The sequence below is a fragment of the Sebastes fasciatus genome, unplaced genomic scaffold (genome assembly GCF_043250625.1).
Source record: "Sebastes fasciatus isolate fSebFas1 unplaced genomic scaffold, fSebFas1.pri Scaffold_92, whole genome shotgun sequence".
Lineage (NCBI taxonomy): Eukaryota > Metazoa > Chordata > Actinopteri > Perciformes > Sebastidae > Sebastes > Sebastes fasciatus.
This window is the reverse complement of record NW_027428280.1, coordinates 1-18,759: the sequence shown is the minus strand read 5'-3', so window position 1 is coordinate 18,759 and position 18,759 is coordinate 1. Positions and strand designations below refer to the sequence as shown.

General features: G+C 41.1%; 1 protein-coding gene across 1 annotated transcript; it reads left to right on the top strand.

The window, feature by feature from the left end:
• The first annotated feature begins 255 nt into the window (after positions 1 to 255).
• Positions 256 to 18,262, top strand: LOC141763890 (protein NLRC3-like). The gene is made up of 5 exons (XM_074628665.1): positions 256 to 313; positions 646 to 795; positions 9,823 to 9,956; positions 10,720 to 12,517; positions 18,076 to 18,262. The coding sequence occupies exons 2-5, from the start codon at positions 665 to 667 to the stop codon at positions 18,260 to 18,262; spliced, it is 2,250 nt and encodes a 749-aa protein (XP_074484766.1). The 5' UTR covers positions 256 to 313; positions 646 to 664.
• The last annotated feature ends 497 nt before the right edge of the window (positions 18,263 to 18,759 follow it).

Here is an 18,759-nt window from a genome sequence, read left to right as displayed (position 1 = left end):
ATTTTGGTCAAACCTTTTTAACACTGAAAAATGAGGACGCCAAAAAAATTTCCTAATTTTTTCGAGCGTCCTGATATAGAAGGTGTGTTATCATAGAATTGTCATCATCTGTCATGAAATTGAGTACACACACACACACACACTCAGATAAACTCACCTTACTTCCTGTAAATGGAGATGGGAGGAGCAACACTGACCAGGTGATCCAGGTACATGAACACGAAGGGAAGCCTGACTCTCAAAGTGTTCAATGACTCCATTTAGACTCAACAGAGCAGAAGGAGGAAGACTGAAGACTGAAGACTGAAGCAGGGTGAGTGTTAATCCAACATTTTATTACTTCACTCTCAAAGTGTCTGAGTCAGTTTCCTCCCTGTGGACTGTAGAGGAGAGAAATGTTAGAATGAACTCAACAGTTTGATTCATCTGAGAACACAAAGTCATGACTGGCTGAATAATCCTCATTAAAGCTGCTGTAAGCCAAGAAAACAATCAGAGAGTTAAAGAGAAGTGACCAGGTGGAGCGCTGAGTGGTTTTATTATACTGTATACTGTCTGTTACTTCCTGTTCTCTCAGTCTGTGACTCTTGAACAAACTTGTTTCCTTTAAATGTTCACAGTCAATGTTCTTGTTTTACCTCTCAGACTGACTTCAGATCAGAAGATGAGTGATTGTGTGGAGGGAGAGGAGGACAGAGCAGAGTCTCTTGTCTCTGGCTGTTTGTCTATGAAGAGTGACCGGTCCAAAGATTATACTCCAAACTTCAGTGATGAACCTGGACCCTCAGAGTCAAAGTAAGAGACTGTTTCTACTGTAAGCTGACCAGGTGGATGATGATGATGCATTGAGGATGAAGACTAAATGTTCTGCTAAAAGATTTATACTCCTCAACATGCAGCTTCATGTTGGACTAACTGAGCAAGAAGAAGTGTTATTTCTGGCTCCCATCTATGTTTGGATTATGAAAAAAAGAGTTGCAGCTCAGGAAAATGGCTTAAATTATTTTATTTTTTTTGATACTTTGTTTTTATTGCTTTTCCATGACAGAAAGACAACACACACATAGAACAATATAACAAAACAAAAAACATGAAAGGATATAGATTGCCCTGTCTCTACAAAGTTTTCTTATTACTATGACATATTCAATGGTTAATTTCCTCGTCCTGTCGTTGACATGTAAACATTGTCCATTTCTCCCACTTCTCTCGACATTGCTCCTCTTGTGTTCTTATCCTATGGGTTAACAGTTCCATATCATATATTTCATTCACAATTTTCAGCCATTCATCTTGCGTAGGTGGTTCTGCCTTACACCATCTCTTCGTAATGGCCTTCTTACAGGCCGCCAACAACACTTTCAACAGGTATCTGTCTTCTCTTAACACAGTATTTCCAGTCATATTGCCGAAATATAGTACCAAACATGACTTGGGTATATCATAGCCCAAAATTTTGCAGATAACCTTATGAACATTTCCCCAAAATTGTGCAACTTCAGGACAAAGCCAAAATATATGTGAATGGTCTACATTCATGGCCCCACATCTTCTCCAGCAAGGTTGTGCTACAGACACGTATTTATTTGTAATTTGGGGTGTTATAAAAAATCGAATTACATTCTTCCAACAGTGTTCTCTCCATGTACGTGAAGATGTTGTAGACTGTTGTGTTCTCCAGATATGTAACCATTCATCTTCTGTGATAGTGACACCTAATTCTTTTTCCCATTTCAGCTTTACATACGATGTTGTATTTCCCCTTCTCTCCATTAGGCACTGATATAATGTAGATATTATCCTATATTTTTTTGAATTATAAACTCCAATTATTGTTCTTACTATCCCATTTTTATCTAAATGGACATTGTGCTTTATGTCTCTGTCATAAAAGTCCCTTAATTGCAGATATCTAAAATGGTCCTGGTTGCTCAATGAATAGTTTTGTTTCAGTTCCTGAAAACTCATAACATTCCCATCTTTTATTACTGTACATAATGCTGTTACACCAATTGGAATCCATTGTTTGAATCTCTGGTCAAGAGTGCCAGGGATAAAATTTCTGTCATAGGCTATCCATCGAAGTAATCTGAACTCCTTCTCTAATCCATATTTCCGTACCAATTTAAACCAAAATTCTAATGTAAATCGAGTAATAGTATCTACCTGGTCAAGTAAATCCTTTGCTACATCTCTGTCCCCAATAAGGCTCTGAATTTCTCTTCCTTGTACATATCTCTCTAAATTTTTCCATTTTGCTTCATAATCCTTGGCACACCAATAGATTATTGGTCTAATTTGTGCTGCATTGAAATATTCCCTAAGGTTTGGCAACGCCATACCCCCTTTATGTTTCCCAATCTGTAATGTCTCAAATCGGACTCTTGGCCTTTGACCATTCCATATAAATCTTGAAATAACTTTATCCCAGGTTCTAAATTGTTTCTCAGGAATTTCAATTGGTAATGACTGAAATAAGTAGAGGAGTCGTGGGAGTATATTCATTTTGATGGTATCTATTCGTGAACTGAAGTCCAGTGGGAGGACAGCCCACCTCTCAATATCATTCCTAATGTCCTGATCCACTTTGATATAGTTGGCTTTATATAATTTCTCAGTTCCTCGTGTTAATGTAACGCCGAGATAAGTCATTTTTTTAGAGTTCCAATTCAAGTTATATTTATACCGTATAGTTTCGGATGGGTAATAATTAATTGTTAAAATCTGTGTTTTTGCTAAATTTAATTTGTATCCAGAGTAGAAGCCGAATACCTCAAGTTGATTGGTTAATATAGGGAGGCATGTGTCAGGGTCCTCTAAATAACAGATCACATCATCCGCAAAGAGCCCAATGATGTGTTCTTCATTTCCAACCTTTATCCCTTTAAGGTCTCTATTCTGCCTAATTGCTTGTGCAAGGGGTTCTATAAAAATTGCGAATAAAGTTGGGGAAAGACAACATCCCTGCCTGGTGGACCGTTCTAGTACTATACTATCAGTCAGACTTCCATTTATTTTTATCCTTGCCGTCGGATTTTGGTAAAGAGTTTTAATACATCGAATGGCCTTATCATTTAGTCCAAATTTCTCAAGTACCTGATACAGAAATGCCCAGTTTACACTGTCGAATGCCTTTTCTGCATCAAGACTTATTAAGACTGCACTAATATTTTTGTCTTTGACATGTTCAATGATGTGTAGGGTTCTTCTTATGTTATCTTGGGTTTGGCGCCCTTTAATAAAGCCTGTCTGATCTTCATCTATAATGTCATTCATGAAATGTTCATATCTTTTTGCAATAATTGAGGTGTAGAGTTTATAATCTATGTTTAATACTGATATGGGTCTGTAACCAGAGCAGGTCTCACTGTTCTTCCCCTTAGGAATCACTGATATAACAGCTTCCTTCCAGGATGGTGGGAGTTCACCATGTTCAAGTGTATAATTGAAAGAGGACTCGAGTAGTGGTATAAGTTGTTCACTGAATGTTTTATACCACTCAGTTGGTAGGCCGTCACTGCCAGGGGACTTATTTGTTTTTAGTCTGCTCATGGCTTTCTTGATTTCTGTTCTTGTAATGGGTGAAGTCAAAAGGTCATTCTGATCCTCCCCAATTGATGGTAAGTCCAGTGTCTCTAGAAAAGCTCTCATTTGGTCAATGTTAGCAGATGGGGGCTGGCTATACAAACTCCCATAGTAGTTCCTAAAGATAATTTCAATCTCTTTTGGTTCATAGGCCATCTGATTTGTTAGGGTATCCCTTATCTTATGAATTGACCTATCCACCTGTTGTTTTTTCAGTCTTTTTGCTAACAATTTGGTTGCTCTAGGCCCCACCTCATAGTAGGATTGTTTTAGAAATCTTGTTTTCTTTTCTATCTCTGTGGTTAATAATTTATCTATATTATCCCTGATCTCTTTAATTTTTGGTAGTAGTGTGGAGTCTCGTGTAGATTTATGTTGTTGTTCAATTTCAAGCAGTTTTTCCTTTTCCCTCTTAAAGGCTTCTTCTCTAGCTTTTTTGATAGATGCTGTCCTGGCAATAAGCTTCCCTCTCATGACTGCTTTAAGAGCGTCCCACAAAATAGCAGGGTTAACCTCTCCATTATCATTTTCATTTTTATATGTTATAATCTCTTGTTTGATCTCCTCGACAATTGATTTATTATTTAATAATCCTACATTTAATCTCCATAATGTTTTTTTCTCCTGTGATTTTAATTTTACTTTGAGATAAATTGAACAGTGATCTGATACGTCCGCTCCTTCAATTTCACATTCTCCTACTCTGTATAGATCTTTTTTATTCATGAAAAAATAATCAATTCTAGCATAGCTTTTGTTAGGTGCTGAAAAATGTGTATAGTCCCTTTTAGAGGGGTGCAGTTCTCTCCAAATATCCACTATACCAAATTCTTTAAATATTGTCTTGATCATTTTTGTAACATGGTTGGTATTTTTCTTATTGTTTGTTGTATCTAGCTTACTATTCATCACGATATTAAAGTCACCCCCACAAATTAATATTCCTTCCATTTCCAAAATAATGTTATCAAACAGGTTTTTAAAGAAATGTTTTTCACTGTTTGGTGGGGCATAAACATTGACCAATGTCACTTCTTCGTTTTCCAGTTTTCCTTTCACAATAATATATCTGCCCTCCTTATCACTAATTTCTTTAGAACATTCAAATTTCACAGAGTTAGGGATGAGAATGGCCACGCCTCTTCTACAACCATGTTGAAATGAACTATAGAATGTATTTGTATAGCCAAACCTCTTAAGCTTCTCATTTTCCTGCCTAGACAAATGTGTCTCCTGTAAGTATATAATCTGTGCTTTGTCTTTCCTTAATTTGGTCATTACTTTCCGACGTTTAACTGGGTTATTCAGACCATTCACATTCAACGACAATATCTTAATATTATGCTCTATCATTTCTATTTATGGAGTCATGTTGCAATCCAAACCCAAACATAAAAAAAATAACATACATAAAAAAAAAATATATATATGAACTTATGAACGTCAACTAAACACAGAACTTTGTGACTTCAAAAGCAAAGGATGTACTCTGCCATCCCTTGAGTTCCCTGTTGGTGGGAGGAGGGTAACATACCTCATTACTGAGGGGGCCCTCCCTAGTAGTGGGAAAAAATCCACAAACTGGTATTCCACGTATACTAGAAGTGTCCAACATTCAGCGCATACAACACTCCCTCCATCGGTTTCACAAACTTATTGAATTAAGTCATAAGACTTTTATAATATGTGGCCCAGAGTTCGCATTTTTCTTCAAGTAATGTAGACCATAACAAAAGGAAATAAAAGAAAGAAAAACAACAACTAGTTGTTATCTTTATCCTTGTAACTGAAAATTATTAAGAGGCACAATCTTAAAATGTCTATTGTGTTAATAAGGGCTGTAGAGCCCAGTTCAAGCTGAAAGTAATGTTCGAGTTTAATTGGTAATAATACAAATAATAATAATAATAATGTTCGTAATAACTTAAATTATACCTTTATCTCAATAGGTGCCTCTTTCAAAACAAGACTCTGTCATAGAGGAATCTTGGTTCGATTCTGTCATGTTTATAATTGTTTGAACCACACTTATCTCTTTAGTCTCTCTGTTTTAACGTTGTGGGCTTCGCATGTACTCCGTGAGCCTCTCTCTTGCACGCTGCGCTGCACCGCCAGTTGCGTTGGTACGTTTCCATGGCAACAGCTCGTTCAGACGCTCCTCTATGATCCTCCCGGTGTTCATCCTCGCTGTCACCGTCACCTTGACTCCACGTTGATTCAGATCCCGGGCTGCATCTTCTGCACTCTCATAGATCCGCAGTCCGGAGTCCCAGTGCACTCGTATCTTCGTGTAGGGCGTCTGGTACCGGATCCCCTTCTCCTTCAGTGCTGCTTTAACTGGCCCGTATGCCTTGCGTCTTTCCATGATGTCCGCTGCGTAGTCGTTGTCAAAGTAAAGTCGTTTGCCGTCAAGTTCAATTCTCTGCTGCCAGGCTTTCTGAATGATCAGCTCTTTAATGTGAAACTGTAGAAAGTTGACTAGTATTGATCTCGGAGTGGCGGTCGCCGCCGGCTTCGGGACCGGAGCCCTGTGAGCCCGCTGAATCTGGAGCTCAGCTCCCTCGGGTAGTGCGAGGTGACTTTTAAACAACTCACTCACAAACTCAGCAACTGATCTCCCCTCTTTATCTTCAGGTACTCCATAAATACGGAGGTTATTTCTCCTGGAGCGGCTCTCCAGATCCACTAGTTTGTTCTGTTTCACCACCGTCAGCAGCGTCTTTCATCTCCAGGCAGGCTGATTCCAGGTCTGCGCCTCCGCAATGTTAGCATTCTGACTCTGTAGCTCACGCATAACTCCGTCTTTAAACTCTGTCAAATCTGCTTTCATATTTTTCTTGACGTCGTTTTTGAATTCACCAAGGTCCAGTCTCATATCTTGTTTAAAGTCGTTCAGCTCTTTGGAGAGTACTGCTGTCAGGCCCTGTAGTAGCGCATTGTGGCTAGCTGTTGTGTTAGCTTCTTCTGCCGTTGCCTCTTCGTCGTCGCCGTCGTCATTCTGGTCAGCGAACTCGACCACACAGTTTTCTTGTGTTTTATTCATTTTTTTGTCAGTCTTATGCCTTCTCTGCGATTTCCCTCCTTTCATCCTTGAGTTAAAATGGTTTTAATGCTATTTTATATTGATAGAAGGTACTTTTAGAAACCGACTTTGAGGAGCTCACCACTACACGTCCATCTTGTTGTAGCGCCACCGGAAGTCTAAATTATTTTTTATTGTGCAACAGACAATAGTTTTTTTTCTTTCAGATGTTGAGAAGAATCTTAGTCATATAAGTCTGAACAAAAACAACAGATAAATGAGATAACATTTAGATAACATAACTCATTTTAATTCAACCTGTTCAAGCCAAAAGAGATTCTCATGAACACTCCGTGTTATAAAGCTGATTTGTGTGATACACACGCCCTCATAGATGAACTCAAAGGTCAAAGGTTTCCTGTAAATGAATAACAGATCAGAAGGATGAATATTTCCATTAGCAGTAAAACTGACAGAGATATCTTTGGACAAAGGTCTGGGTCACCAGTAACTTCTAATCACAGTTAAAGTGATGCTGAACTTTGGGTTGTATCGCTAACTAGCCGTGATATATGACCAACTAAAGGAGATAATCATCATCGACTGCTCCCGTCAGCGGGTTAGGGTTTGTTATGCTTTTTTCTTCTCTCTCTCTATTTACTCTGTTGCTAGCGAAACAGGTCGCTAACACCCGGTTCAGACTACACGATATCAGGCCGATTACAGCCCGACACGGCCGTCGTAGGGGATTGGGAACGATAAATGAGTGTCGTGTGCGACAAGCCATCGTTTTATCTGGTGTAACATGTCATAGTACAAGAAAACCAACGCCACGTCTGGGACGCCTCACAACCTCCAGACAGAAAGTCTAGCATGTTTGATTTTTGATTTTTTTTTTGGCTTTCCACGACGTGTTCCGTCACGGCCGTGATTTTGACCAGCTAGGCTCAGACGCACACAGCTGTAAACAGAAGGCTACTTATTATGCAGAATGATATCATCGGACCTTCAACTGCTGCCGGACCTCGCGATAGGATATTCAGTCTAGGTTGTGTCGGAGTAAAAAACACCACCGCCGTTGCGTCTTTTGTGTCATGGAGCATCCCGTTGCGCGATCGCTTTCTCTTCTCCCTGTGAATTATATTTTTATTGTTTTCCCCCGGAGCCTCGTGGGCCCCTTTACATGGTGGGGCCCCTTTACATGGTGGGGCCCCTTTACATGGTCTGGCCCCTTTACATGGTGGGGCCCCTTTACATGGTGGGGCCCCTTTACATGGTCGCGCCCCTTTACATGGTCGCGCCCCTTTACATGGTGGGGCCCTTTACATGGTCGGGCCCCTTTACATGGTCGGCCCGGGGGGGCTTGAGCCCCGGTAAGCCTGTATATATTAAGACGGCGGTGCCGGGAGAGTTGTCGGAACAGGGGACCGATGTGTAGTCCTGACTCTCCATCATCTAATCTGACGTAGTGACCATCAGAACCGTCAAAGATATCCTGTAGTCTGATCCTGGCATCGAGGTTGCTTTCACTCATGACCGGTTCTGTTGGGTTAAAACAAACTCAGGTCTGTTTACTCGGTTAGTACGGTTTTGTTTGGGCCGGTGTGAAATCTCATTCAAACTCTGGTCCACCTTAAAAGTCGGGTCTCGGCCCGCTTCCAAGCAAACTCTGGGAGCGTTTCTTTTCTGGTGTGAAAGCAAAACTATGCTGCTGTGTTTTGGTGTCCTTTACGGGCTCGCTGCTTCTGTCGTCTGCTCTCTGTGTTGGTGTTTCATCGACAGCGAGGCTCAGCTCCTCCTCCTCACACACTGGTGGCTTCTCAGCTCGATAACTACAAGAAACATGCAGACTCTGACATGTTCCCGTGGTACCGGTCCATCTGTCCCCTCAGTCACAAACAGCTCGCTGGCAGGACCTCGCAAATAGCTTGTTTAAAAAAAACATAAAAATGAGATAACATTTAGATAACAGAACTCATTTTAATTCAACCTGTTCAAGCCAAAAGAGATTCTCATGAACACATCGTGTTAAAAAGCTGATTTGTTGAGCAACACACAGAAACACTGGTAGATAAACTCTGAGGTCAAAGGTTTCCTGTAAATGGAGAGGGGAGGAGCCACACTGTTCCAGGTGATCCAGGTACATGAGATAAGAGATAAGATCAGATATTCCTTTATCAGTCCCACAGTGGGGAAATGTGCAGTGTACAGCAGCAACGGGGATAGTGCAGAAAACAAGAAGCATCAGCTAACACAGTAAAAACAGACCAAAACTAAATATGAACAATTTAACTATCAGGAAATATAAAAATAGGAGCAGTATATACAGAACTGACAACAAGCAGACTATTAACACATTGATAATGAATTCCACCTGAGTAGTATTGATAGACAGTCAGTGTACAGTATAGTGCAGTTATTGACAGTTTGTCAGTTTTTGGTGTGTATGAGTGTGTACATGAGAACAGGGAGGGAACCCTGAAAGTGTTCAGTCAGTCAGCTCAGACTCCATTTTGAGTTGACAGATCAGAAGGAGGAAAACTGAAGCCTGAGGCAGGGTGAGTGTTGATCCAACATTATATTACTTTACTGTCAAACTCTCTGAGTCAGTTTCCACCCTGTGGACTGTAGAGGAGAGAAATGCGCCGCTGCCACCTTGTGGTTTCACGGCGTGCCCTCACAATAAGCGCGTCCATGAGCAAGTTGCAGTTTGTTTTCCCCATCATGTTATTTAACCTCCAGAATAATATCAATGATTTAAAAGAGGCCAAAGAGAGCTGATTGTGTCCTTTACTGATTCACAGTCACTTTGGGTAGTTTAGTCTGAGTTAGTTAGGTTTGAACTGAGGTTAGAAGTGGTCTAAATATTGAGGTAGACCAGCAGTCTGAGACACACATCATGTAACTCTGGTGTTCCTTGTTAGAATAGATTAATATCAATGTTTTAAAAAAGTCCTTTGTTCCTCTTTAATAAAGAAACTTCAGCCAGATCACTAAATGTTTAATAAGACAGTCAGACAGGAAAAGCAGCTAATTCTTGTTTATTAAAGCAGGAGAGTTCAAATAAAGGAACATCTTCATCACAGACTGAATGCTGAATTCACTACCAACACTTTAACTCTTCTCTGTGACCATCTGAGCTTCAGTGTCGGACAAGTCTGGATATTCTTCACCAATCAACAAATGATTTTAGTAATAAAGTAATGTCTCCACAGAGAGAAGAAGAGGAGTCATGCTTCTGTGGAGGAGCTGCTGTCCAGATCCAGAACAAGACCTGGACCTCAGACAGCCAGTCAGACCAGAACAAGACCTGGACCTCAGACAGCCAGTCAGACCAGCACTGTACAAAGTAAGACTGTAGATGTGTCTGCTGATGTCTTCATGTCTGTAAACTGGTTGTTTTAATATCCTGACTATTGTTGTAACAACTGTTTAAGATCTTCTCCATCATACATATCTGCTCTGCATCACTTGTACTTTGTTCTCCTTTGAGAGAAAATCTGAACCCAGAAGAAATAATGTTATATTTGTATGTTTTGTTTTTATGATAGCACTCCGTCTTTGCATCAACCAATCAGAATGATGTTTGTTCTCCATCTGCATAGATGAAGATGGAGAACTATTAATCTCTGTAAAGCAACGACATCACTGTTCTATCCCAGACAGACAGACATACTGATGAAAGGGGAGTTATCTTCTTGTCATTGTCGTATAACAATACATGCTCATGGGGGATCTCTTGTTGGGTCTCTAAATGATAGAGTACGGTCTAAACCTGCTCTATATGAAAAGCATCTTAAGATAACTTCTGTTATGATTTGACGCTATATAAACATAAATTGAACTGAACTGAACTGAACAGGAGCCACAGACTTTGAACATTAGTGTCCTTCTCTAACTTACAAACACACGTCTGGTCCTGCAGAGCGACACGTTGAAAAACTATTAAAAATAAATATAAAAACCACGTTGACATTAGTTTAGACTTCAAGAAGGGATGATGACTTTATAACCTTTACTTCTTTATATGTTCTTATATTGATTATTTTCATATTGGCATTAGAAATAATAAGTTTCTGTGTTTTGTCTTAAACTTTGTTTCTCTCTTTCAGCAGATAGAGGTCTGCAGGAGGTTGTAGATGAACATAAGATCAGTCTGAGGAGGAGATGTGAACGTGTGACTGAAGGAACTGAAGGAACTGATGAAACAGGAAGTGGAACCCTCCTCAACAGGATCTACACTGAGCTCTACATCACAGAGGGACAGAGTGAAGGGGTTAATACCCAACATGAGGTGAGGCAGCTTGAGACAGCTTCCAAGAAGAAGACCCTCCATGACACTCCAATCAAGTGCCACGACATCTTTAAAGCCTTACCTGACCAACAGGGACACATCAGAGTCGTTCTGACGAACGGCGTCGCTGGCGTTGGAAAAACCTTCTCAGTGCAGAAGTTCACTCTGGACTGGGCAGAGGGCTTGGAAAACCAAGATGTCAGTCTGGTGGTTCTGCTTTCGTTCAGGGAGCTGAACTTGATCAGAGATGAGCAGTACAGTCTTCTCATGCTGCTCCGTGTTTTCCATCCAACATTACAGAAGGTCACAGCAGAGAAGCTCGCTGTCTGTAAAGTTCTGTTCATCTTTGACGGCCTGGATGAAAGCAGACTTTCACTGGATTTCAAGAACAAGAAGGTTGTGTCTGATGTCACCCAGAAGTCATCAGTCAACGTGCTGTTGACAAACCTCATCCAGGGGAATCTGCTTCCCTCAGCTCTCGTCTGGATAACTTCCCGACCTGCAGCAGCCAATCAGATCCCTCCTGCATGTGTTGACAGGGTAACAGAAGTACGAGGCTTCACTGACGCCCAGAAGGAGGAGTACTTCAGGAGGAGAGTCAGTGATGAAGAGCTGTCCAGCAGAATCATCTCACACATCAAGACATCCAGGAGCCTCCACATCATGTGTCTAATCCCAGTCTTCTGCTGGATCACTGCTACAGTTCTGGACCACATGTTGACTACAGACCAGAGAGGAGAGCTGCCCAAGACCCTGACTGACATGTACTCACACTTCCTGGTGGTTCAGACAAAGAGGAAGAAGCAGAAGTACGGTGAGGGACGTGAGACGAGTCCACAGGAGCTGATGGAGGCTGACAGGGAAGTTCTTCTGAAGCTGGGGAGGCTGGCGTTTGAACATCTGGAGAAAGGAAACATCATGTTCTACCAAGAAGACCTGGAGCGGTGTGGTCTGGATGTCACAGAGGCCTCGGTGTACTCAGGAGTTTGTACAGAGATCTTCAAAAGAGAGTGTGTGATCTTCAAGAAAACAGTCTACTGCTTTGTTCACCTGAGCATTCAGGAGTTTCTGGCTGCAGTCTACCTGTTCCACTGTTACACAAACAGCAACACAGAGGTACTGGAGGCCTTCCTGGGAAAAACATATGTTCATTCAACCCTGGATGACTTCCTGAAGAGAGCCATGGAGAAATCCCTGAGGAATAAAAATGGCCACCTGGACCTGTTTGTTTGCTTCCTTCATGGCCTCTCTCTGGAGTCCAACCAGAAGCTCTTAGGAGGTCTGCTGGGTCGGACAGACAACAGTCCAGAAATCATCCAGAGAGCCATCAACAACCTGAAGGAGAAGAAGACCAAAACCTCTCCTGACAGAAGCATCAACATCTTCCACTGTCTGACGGAGATGAACGACCACTCGGTACATCAGGAGATCCAAGAGTTCCTGAAGTCAGAGAACAGATCAGAGAAGAAACTCTCAGAGATCCACTGCTCAGCTCTGTCCTACATACTGCAGATGTCAGAGGAGGTTCTTGATGAGTTGGACCTGAAGAAGTACAAGACAACACCACTGGGACTACTGAGACTGATTCCAGTTGTGAGGAACTGCAGAAAAGCTAAGTAAGACCAGATGTGATTAACTTTATAGATCAGTGTAGATTAGTAGTTTAGTTCTTAAAATATACACACTGTAAAATTATTCTTAAAATATAATATTCTTATAAGTGTTCCACGTGTTTATTACATAAATATGTCAGTTGTATTTTGTCACAGATGTTCTTGAGCTGTTTCAAATGTTGAGTTAAAAAATTTTTCAGTAGTTTGTGTTTCTAGCTGTCAAGTTAATGAACACTTATTCTATTTATTTCTAATAATTATTACATTTTACAGTTGTTTCTGATTTATGTTTCTGGGTGATGGAGACGACATGTGAACCTGGTAAAACAAATGAAAAGAACAAAACATCAGCTGTCTGGTGGAGCGCTGGGTCTAACCGGTGTAACGTCAGCAACAGAACGTTTGCTGATCCGGCGGGGAGTCGGGACGGTCCTGGGATCAGAGCCCTGGTGCTGGGGTTCGCTTTCAATAGGCCTTGCACCACATTACACCTTACCTCGTGTGTTATTGGGCTCATCTCTTTCGTTGGTTTCAAATCCAAACTGTTGCCATGTTGCCACAGTTTTAGTTTTCTTTGAGACCAGCTCTGCCATGTCTCGTCTCGTCACCCCAAAAAACACATGAACTTCCTAGTAAACAAACCTCTTCTTGTTTATACAAGAAACATAATATCATAATATTACGTTAATCACGTTGTCATATTGCAAATACAGGCTGGATTTAGCACTGTGACTCTGTCGGCACAGGTTGTTAATGTAGGATACTTTTAATTTGCCAGAACGTGTCACAATGACAAATGTCGGTTCTGCCAGTTAGCATAAAATCAAACCGGTTTAAGCTTGTACACCGGACCGGACTGGACCGGACCGGCAAAACCCAAAATCGACCCAACTCTAGCATTAGCCACCGTAAACTACTGGTCATACGAGACAAAGATAGTCGTTGTAAAACCCCTGAGTGTGATGAATCGAGCAATGGTGCATTTTATTGCTCATGAAGTCAAGTTGTGTTCCATCATCGTGTTTTTAAGTCTTTCCTTTTATTCTGTTGCTCACAGAAGGAAACTCAGGTGTTTCTCTCTCTTGTTGGTGTAGAGAAGAGTAGTAACAGGAAATACACAGCTTCCACCAATAACAGCCGTCTGATGAATATATAACAGCAGAATGGTAGAATTCAGACTTTTTAAGAGATCTTATACACACCAAAGATCAGTGTTGTGTTTTTAATGCTGAAACACTGATAACGTCTTTCTGATGACATTATGTTGAAAATAATGCAACCTTATTGGTTCATTAATTGTGTTTGTGAGCTGAATATGTTTGCTGCTCAGAAAAGAGTGTTAATGTCAAAACGCCATGCAGTCATCAAAATATCTAATTATATGAATGTTTGATTATGTACAGGTCTAATATTATTACACAATCTGTTTCATTTCTCTACCGTTTGGCAGCAGTCACTGAATTTTCCCATTTATGGACGTGAACCTGACAGCAGCAGGTAGCTAGCAAAGAGAGGTCATCTTTATCAACTGTATTATTATTACTTATTCACTGAGTTTTAAAAATGCTTTTCTAATCAAGAAGGCCTCATGCTAACTTTGTGGAGACAGACCTGGGATCAGATCACACTGACAGACTGGACATTATGGAAGCCTCAATGTAACTACATGTTCTCTCTCTTCATCTGCAAGATTAAAGAAAAACAAAGATTAAAAGTCTGCAGGTTTGAGAGAGAGTGATGAGAATTACTGTTTCATGTCAAACAGTGAGATAAGATTAGCTGAACCACTGATGTGAGGAGCAAATGTTAATCAAAGAAGTTTATATCAAACTGTTAAGTCATCAAATGCAGGAAGTACAGATGGTACGCCTTTCATTTAACAGGATTGCCGCGGCGGTAACGGAGCCTCGTTGTGGCAGAAAGGGAGGGGGGACTTTAATTCTCTTCTGTTGTTTCCTGCACTAGCTGCAGTGAGCACCAACCACCATCAGGTAGCACATGTGAACAGTGTAGACTGCAACAGCTGTGAGAGAAGCTGAACTCTGCATCTCTGCTCCTCAAACAGTAGAGGGAGCTAGTATGGACTAAAGTGGAGATGTTATGAAAAACTTTCTTTGATCATGAAGCTCATTGTTACTGCACCATTCTCTGGTTTATCAGTGAAGTGTATGAACTACACTGCAGAGCACAGCTCCAGCGCGGTTTGAATGCGCATCAGCAGGTCGGGTCCGCGTTCAATACGTCCGATGTATGAAATGTCTCTATTCTCACTGCGCTGCATTTATAAAAAACATAAGATAATCTGGTCATAGGTCACATCTCTCGGCTGTGTCCCAGCGCCGTCTACTTCTCTCCTCCTCTTCTTCTTCCTCATAGCACTGAACATCCACTAACCACTATTTTACTTTTATGATTTGTTTTTTTGTTGCTGTGACAGTAAAACGGTACCCGCGGAATCACTGAGTGTTTGTATAATTCTTACTGTGTATATTTCTTTGACATTCAGTGGTGTTTATTGCAACTTCATCAGTAACTGCTGTCTTCCGTTCAACACACAGCTCCGCTCGCTCATTGGAGTAGCTTTGACTATACTAGCCTTCAGTGTTGATTGGCTATTACTCGTGACATGTAACCAATCAGATAGTGCTGCGGGCGGGACATTGAGTAGCAGCTGTATCAGAGCCAAAGTATCACATTCTTTAATAACTGTCATCAGCAATCGGATAAAAAAGAGTCACCAAAAAAGTCCACCCCCGCCCCCCAATTTTGTGTCCTGATGTTTATTTTGACTTATCCTAAGATTACAGATCCATTTATTCTTAGACATGAAACCATAATCACTGCATTATCATCACCGGCTTTCAAAACGTCCATAAAGTAATATTAAGGATATTATTATCTGTTATCTGATAATAACTATGATCTGAGGACAAATGGTGGAATTTAGGCGTATTCCATTTTCTTTGTTTAGGATATCCTTATAATTCATTTACTTTTTCCCAACAAGTGGTACAGTATTATTCAGGTGGGGAAAGCCATAATTTGCGCCCGGCCGCCCGGTACTACCCAGCCATGGCAGAGTGATTTCCTACAGTATACATGTTTTAAATAGTCTATTGTAGTTCATGAAATAAAGACAATTTATAATTTGTACTCAGGGACTGGTGTTCATCTTTTCAGCCTCCCACCGGGTAAAACGGGTTACCCACGGCCCGCTATTTCCAAGCAAACTTTATTACAGTAGCTTAGTGTCTTTAAGGTGTTTTTTCTCCATTATAGACAAGCTTCAATTGTAGAATATATATCAGTGTTTATAAAAGAAGTAAAAAATAAAAATCACTGATTTTTTTTGTTTATTTTTATCTTAAAAATAGAAATCGTACAGTGTAGACTGTTTGTCACTGTTATTTTATTAAAATTACAAACCTTCCCTCGGATCCCCACGCAGTCATTCAGTAAGACAAACGCAGTCAGCTATTCACATGCTAAAAAAAGTTTTTTGTTTTTTTATCTCCTGGAAGATAAAAAACACCACCGCCTTTGCTTCTTTACACATGGAGCATCCCGTTGTGTGCCTGGTAAGCCTAATTAATAAAACCAGAGGAAGAATCGAACGACAGTAAGATTAATGAATAACAAATGGGAAATGTAATTTAATATCACATTTAATATAAGATTTTCAAACAAACTGACAGACATTAGTCTCAAACATTCAAATTAATCATAGTACAGAGGCCTAATTGAAATACACTATACTTTTGTGTACGTGGGGTCGCTTTTGGTCTGCTTCGTGGAGCCATGCATACAGTAGACCGTAAACTTGGGGACACATCAGAAGCTTTAGATACCGCAAGCTTTTAATGACTTCTAAAAATATAAAAAACACTCTGAGCAAAGGTGAAGATACCGTTTACAATGCTTCCTTCCAATCCTTCCACAGCAGAGAAACAGCTGACAGATATCAGGAACAATTTCAGTGAAAGCCAGCAAGTGAATATCATTCAATTCATTCAAAGCCTATCGCTCCTTTTTGGAGCGTAGGCCGTTGACCATAGTCCGCCAGAGTCTTTTGTCCTGGGCTTTCCTCTCCAGTTGTTTCCATGTCAGCCCGCTCTGTTTGATGTTCGTGTCAAGGTCCCTGCGCCAGGTGTTCTTGGGCCGGCCTCTCCTTCCTTTGCCTTGTGGGTTCCATCTAAGGGCCCGCCTGGTGATGCTGGTACCGGGTTTCCGGAGTGTATGGCCAATCCATCCCCATCTCCTTCTCCTGATCTCTTCTTCAACAGGTGTTTGACCTGTTCTCCACCAAAGATCATTGTTGCTGATGGTATCTGGCCAGTGGATGTTTAAGATGCGCCTCAGGCATTTGTTTATGAATGTTTGTACTTTTGTTATTGTGGTCTTGGTTGTCCTCCACGTCTCTGAACCATAGAGGAGTATTGGTTTGATGTTAGAGTTGAAGAGTCTGAGCTTTGTCCGCCGGCTGATTTCTTTGGAGCTCCAGATGTTCTTAAGTTGTATGAATGAAGCCCTTGCCTTGCCGATTCTGGCTCTGACATCTGCATCCGTTCCGCCCTTCTTATCAATGACACTACCGAGGTATGTAAAGGCTTCTACCTCTTCAAGTGCTGTTCCCTCCAAGGTCACTGAGTCTTTGCTGGTTGTGTTGACCTTGAGGACTTTATTTTTCCCTTTATGGATGTTGAGGCCTATTTGTGATGATGTGTCTGCCAGTATTGTTGTCTTTTCTTGCATCTGTTGTCGACTGTGAGACAGCAAAGCCAGGTCATCAGCAAAGTCTGAGTCATCTAGCTGTGTTGTAAGTGTCCACTGGATCCCGTTTCTCCTCTGTGCTGTTGTGGTCTTCATTATCCAATCGATAGCCAGGAGGAAGAGGAAAGGGGACAGTAGACAGCCTTGCCTGATGCTGGTCTTCACTTGGAAGCTTCTGGTGAGCTGTCCTCCATGGAAAACTCTGCAGGTCATCCCTGCGTAACAGTTCCTGATTATGTTGACCATTTTTTCTGGAATGCCATGGTGTCGAAGCAGTTTCCAGAGGATGCTTCTGTCGACGCTGTCAAATGCCTTCTCATAGTCTATGAAGTTGATGCATAGCGGAGAATTCCATTCCAATGACTGTTCAACTGTGATGCGGAGAGTTGCGATCTGGCATTTTTAATTTCCAGCAAATTGAATATCAGCTTTAACAAAAAAAAGTTTTGCGAGATTTATTCACTACAACATAACAAGACTCCAATATCTCATAATTTGGCTTAAGCTTTCAGCAAAGTTACGGAAATACGGACAGCCATTGCTGACCACATTGTGTTTAAAGATGGTACTGCATACAGTATCATAAAATCCTGTAATCAAGATTCAAGCTCTCTGCTACCATCTTGCATCTGTAGTTCTCAAGTACAGCCAAGATACATCCCCCCCTTTTACCGCTGCGACGTCACCCTTGTAGCACGGCGGTAATCCTGTTAAATGAAACGCGTACCATCTGTAAATATAAACTATCCTCTTTCATAATAACATATTTTGTCATTTTTGTGTCATGACAGACTTTCTGGCTGTGAACTCTCAGATGCTCACTATGAAGTTGTGGCCTCAGCTCTGAAGTCCAACCCCTCCCATCTGACAGAACTGGACCTGAGTAACAACGACCTGCAGGATTCAGGAGTGAAGCTGCTGTCTGCTGGACTGGAGAGTCCAAACTGTAGACTGGAGACTCTGAGGTCAGTTCACTGACTGTAGCTTTTGTAGTTTGTGCACACTCTCTACGCACACAGGAGAGGCTTCAGTTGGTCGCAATCTTCTTATGTCACCGCTAGATACTGCCAGATTCTACATACTGGACCTTTAACCACAGACCTTATTTCAGGCATCTAACTAAAAACCCATTGACCTCCAGACGAGGGAACAGGAAGTGCAAAAATGCTGACTCATTTCTGGGTTTTAGGACTCATTCCTGCAGCTCTCTATTTGAACATGTCTAAAGATGCAGCACTCTTCAACCATCACGTATTGCACCATCTTAAAGGCACATAAGTAATGATTATGAACGACACCATCTAATTAGAGGTTTCTATGGTTCTAAGTTATTCTCACATTCTTTTTGACAGCAGATCTAACTGTGATCTGTTTTCATGTCAGCATTGTCTAATTATTTGAAGCAAAAACCAAATAAATATTCTGCATCAGAAACATCTTTGAAGGTTCATATTTTTTTCAAGTCTATCTGAATA